This window comes from Cynoglossus semilaevis, chromosome 3 (assembly GCF_000523025.1).
Source record: "Cynoglossus semilaevis isolate Cse_v1.0 chromosome 3, Cse_v1.0, whole genome shotgun sequence".
In the NCBI taxonomy this organism is placed as follows: Eukaryota; Metazoa; Chordata; class Actinopteri; order Pleuronectiformes; family Cynoglossidae; genus Cynoglossus; species Cynoglossus semilaevis.
The window spans coordinates 12,959,520-12,964,512 of NC_024309.1; the positions used below are offsets into that span (position 1 = coordinate 12,959,520).

The window sequence follows — 4,993 nt, forward strand, 5'->3', positions numbered from 1 at the left end:
GAGCAGACGTTTACACATTCTCAAAATATCATCACCAGTACAATGCAACATCAAAAGCAAAACAAGAGTGTTGTGAAACATCAGGATTTTTGTTTTGTTTCATCTCAGCTCTGACATCTTTCATTTTGGATGAAAAAAGCAAGAATAGTTTTCCAGAAAATTTGCATCGTTAGATTTTGTTTGAAACTTGCTTGTAGTTGTTTTTTTTTTTAAATGAGTAGAATGTCTCTGGTCATCAACACCTTTAGACCCGTTCAACCCTCAAACCCAAGTCGAGCCCTTCAACTTTCACACCCAGTGAAACCTCCTTTGTTGTTTTTTTTTTTTTAACAACAAAGTGATGAGGTGATTTTTTTTTTTTCTGTCCCCTTCGTGTGGCCAAAATTGTGGAGTATTTTTAGTCTTTTTCACACGAGGCAGGAGGAGTGTGGACACTGAGGTACACAGATGACATGTTTAGCCAGGCGTGAAGCAGGATCCAGCCAGAGGACGACGGAGCTGACAGACTGTGGCATCTCTTGAGTACCTTTTTAGAAGAATATCTCATTTTCAGCAGACTTTTATCGCCCCCTGTCCTTCGCCTTTGAATCGAAGATGATTTTTTTTTTTTTTTCATATTTTCTGCCAAAAAAGTTTTTCTCCTACTTTTTAAGCAGTCCAGACAGACCGTGCAACAGCTGTTCTCTGGAAACCATTTAACGTCTGCTCTCTGCTCCTTCACTTGTCATGCTTGGCCAGAGCTCACTAATTGGCCGTCCTGATGAATTAACATCGGGACAGATCAGTCATCCTCTGTCCAGGTGCTCGTGTCATAAAATGGGCCGAGCCGCCGTACGGTGAGCAAACCGGAGGCTCTGTGCAGGGAAGCGGTAAATGAAGCGATATTTTCTAATGTCTGGCGTCCACTGGAAACCTGGGACCTAAACAAGCCCGAGTTCCTTTGGTAGAAGTAGTTCAGGAGAAGTGCTTCTCACTGACACATCGAGGATTGTTCTGTTGTTTAGGGACCGTCTCCGAGTAAATGCATCAGATTGTCCATGTCAGACGGTGGGATAGATGTAACCCTTCATATTCACCTCAAATGTGCTGAACATAAAAGTGATGGAGAGCAGAAATAGCAGCTCCCTCCTCTCCATTAAACAATCCGTCTCCCCGCAGGCGTACGGAGGTGACGGCTTCACTCAGAGGCTCAAACGAGTGTTCTTCGACGCCAGATCCACCATCATGGTGAGTCAACGATATTTTATTCCAGTCTGTAATTTAAAGATTTTTTTTTTTTTTTACCGCTGCAAGTGTCTTAAGCAAAGCATTAATTAGATAAAATAAAACAGTTTGGCAACAAATAATTAGAATGTAGTGAACGTACGTAGTTTCTCCACGTTTTCATCATAACTGTCAAAAAGAGAAAACAAATGTTCTATACTGTATAAAATGTGTCATTACCCATTAATTCAGTTGGTTTTCATCATAACTGTCAAAAAGAGAATAAAACAAATAAACACACATAATTAGACAGTGATTAAAAAAAGGAAAAAATAAATCAAACACTACCAAACCATCTGATTCTTCCAGATGTCGCCCCAGTAAAAATAATCACAATCGTGCGTCTAACGAAGACCAAACTACAGTAGGTCGTGTACGATGGCGCCCCCTAAGTCCTGTATCAAACCTGTGTGCACGCACAGTACACCACAGTACACGCTGCGGCACTACTACATGTTCTGCAGTAAAACTCAGTAAACCTCAGGCACCATGTTGATGAGACTGGACCAGAATAGTAATTTTGTGGCCCCGTAAAAACCCAAAACAAGCAGCAGAACAACAGTCGAGGGTTCGCTGGAGGAGGAGCGTCTGGAAACCAGTCTCCTGAAATACTCCTCTGTCTAAACCTCCGTGATAACGTCGCCGTAAAACTGTGTATGCATCCATAACACCCTGCCCTTCATGTTCCTCCTGGGACTTAAAGAAAGAAAAAAGAAGGCTGGAAGAAGTCAGGATAATCAGTGCAGGTTGTAAACAGATGGACAGGAGAATGGGAAGGAGAGGAGAGGAAGGTGTAGTGATGATGGAGGAGGAGAAGGAGGAGCCTTTTCTCCCCCATGTTTATGTTGGTGCTCCTTTTGGAGGATTCTGGTGTTTGTTTTAACCAGGGTGTGTGAGGAATGTAAACAGGAGCTGGTTGTAATGTCGTTGGCACCGTCGTCCTGTGACCACGGGCCGAGCTCGACCCCGCCTTTAAAAAAAAAAAAAACGGTCCTTACAGGAACAGCCGTGGCGGAGGGGAAAATTACAGACTTTGAGACGCCAGTGACGACACCAGTGACACCTGGAGGCCAACGTCAAAGCATAAAGTTTTATTTTCATTTCACGAAAAATGGCGGAAATTGTCATTTTGAGCGCCCCCCTTTGATTCACCAAGGAAGTCAAGCTAACGTTAGCTTAAACGCAGCCCAATGCTACCTTACAAACACTCAAAAAAACAAAAAAATATTGCCTAAACATCCTAAAGTTGGACTCAAATAACTACAAGATGTTTCAGAATACAAGATCAGATAATAATTACCAAGAAAAATGTTTAAAATCCAGACATTTTTAGATTTTACATTTCCATTAATTTCCACTTTAAAGACGAACCAACCCTGGATCACAGTTTTAGTTGAGTAACTAAAGGTAACTATTTAAACTCCCAGGATGTTCCGGCGTATTCACTTCCCACCAGTTAACTCTCCTGAAGTGTTAGACACTGAAGTGGTGTGACAAAAAGAGCAGAGTGTGCAGGATTATCGCGGCCCCTCCAGTTTCCATGGCTGGGACTCCACGTGTAAGTGACTCATCTTACACCTGTTAGAGGGACGGAGCCGACGCTCCCCTCCCCTCTCCTCTCCTCTCCCTAAATTTAGCGAGCTGCAGGCATCGCGGTGGCGGCGGTGGCGGCTGTTACTCACAATGTCGTGACAGGTTTCACAGCAGATCGGCAGCAGCCGTCACCTCGCCCCCGCGGAGCTCGTCTTAATGCCCGTCTGACAGCGGCCATGACAGAGAGGCCACATTAGCCGCGATGGCTTGTAGCCAGCTGTGTTAGCATAGCGCGCCTATCTGCTACCCTATCTGGCGTCGCCGAGCAACGGCAATTACCATCCCTCTTCCTGTGGCAATGACCGCAGGCGAGGTGAATATCCCTCTTCTCCTCAGCTCAGCAGCTGACACCAGTTTTGACCGAATCCTCCCTCCGAGGTACATCGTCGCTGATGGGAGTCTGGCTGTATTAAGGCAGGACGACTCATTTGTCACTGGAATCATTTAAAGTGGAGCTCCCAGAGTTGTCCTTCAGTGACGCCGACAGGAAACAAGGCGCACTAGTTTTCCTTTAGCATAGTAAAACGGCCCAGTTTTTTTTTTTAAAGACTGGTTCAGAACCATCGTCATACCTGCACTGATCATAAAAGATTATAATCCCAGAAAGATTGTGTGATATCTTTCTGGGATTATAATCTTCTATGATTGTTTAGTCCAGGGGAGTCAAACATGCGGCCCGCGGGCCAAAACCAGAACCGTTTAATCCATCCACGTATCTGCAAATGTCTTCATAAGATCCTGTCTTTATGTGAGTAACAAAAATTAATTCCTGAAACATATTCTCCCATGACCTGATTTATCTATTTATGGGGAAATACAAAATATATATTTCTGTAATGGGATTTTTTCCAGGTGTCCACGGAGTGAACGGGATTCCATAAAAAAAAAAAGAAATTATTGTGACTTCAACTTTTTAACTTTTACCTCCGTCAGATTCCACATCCATTTAAAAAAACAAGGACAAAGTTTCTCCAAACAACTACGTTTCTCAACATCTAGTAAAAAGCCCAACTCTTCACATCTTGTTTTTTTTTCCTCCTCCTCTGTCCAACTTGTCAACTTCCCCCTCACTCCTTTCTTCTTCTTGTTTCATCTGTCTTTGTTCTGCTCCTTTCTTCTTTTCCTGTCATCAGTCCGTGTTCCGCAGCTCTCCACTGCTGGGCTGCTTCCTGTTCGGCCTCCCGCTGGGCGTGATCAGCCTCATGTGCTACGGCATCTGCACGGCTGACACCGACGACAGCTCGGACGACATGGACGCGCTCAAGAGGGAGGGCCTGACCGACGAAGAGGCGGAAGAGGAGGAGGAGCGGCGGCGCACCGCTGCGCTGGAAGGTCCTGAGGAGGAAGAAGAAGAAGAAGAAGAGGAGGAAGAAGATGAGGAGGATGAGGATGAGGAGGAGGAAGATTATGAAGAGAAGGATCCTGAGGTGAAGAAAATGGATTAACACAGGGACTCCTGACAGATAGAAGGTGATAGGTCCGGTCCGACACGGTGAAATGAAACTCAAAGACACATCAGTGTGTTCTATTACTCCTCTGCTTCTTTGTCTTTCATCTCACTCCTCGCTGTAGCACAGACTCCTCTCCCGCCATCCAGTCCTGGGCGTCCCTTTGAAGGTTAGCCGCTCGGTGGATCCATTAAATCATCACACAAACAACTACAGCTTTGATTTTTATCAAAACAAGGAAGTGTTTAACTGATAACGAATATATTCATATGACACACGCTAAGAAACCTTCAGAGCGCAACCCAGAGAAAAGGAATAAAAAATACCAGAATAGGGACTGTCACTTTTTTTTAATCTGGTCTAGACCGCGCTTCAAGCATGAGGATAAAAGTACCAGTCACTGGAGTAGAACTCTTTGTTTTGGACCCCAAGTCCACTTATAAAATATGACATTTCTGCTAATTTTTTTATATATATTTGGACCCCAAGTCCACTTATAAAATACGACAGTTCTGCTGATTTTTTTATATATTTTTTTTTTATTATGCTGTTAGCAAGCAAGCACCTGAGAGAGTTTCTAACTTGCACCACAGTGCTGTTACTTCTGATCAAACGATGCTTCTGTGGCTGCACCTACTGCACACTAACACACTAACCTTAGAAAACTAACCAGGAAACAAATTGATATT

General features: G+C 44.0%; 1 protein-coding gene across 1 annotated transcript in view; it reads left to right on the forward strand.

Annotated features, from left to right (window-relative positions):
- tmx3b (thioredoxin related transmembrane protein 3b) overlaps positions 1–4,709 on the forward strand; it is a 29,122-nt gene extending 24,413 nt beyond the window's left edge. The window contains exons 15-16 of the mRNA XM_017031682.2: positions 1,159–1,227; positions 3,990–4,709. Of these exons, the coding sequence (XP_016887171.1) occupies positions 1,159–1,227; positions 3,990–4,301 (381 nt within the window). The 3' untranslated portion in view covers positions 4,302–4,709. The remainder of the gene's footprint in view (positions 1–1,158; positions 1,228–3,989) is intronic.
- Positions 4,710–4,993: the final 284 nt, after the last annotated feature.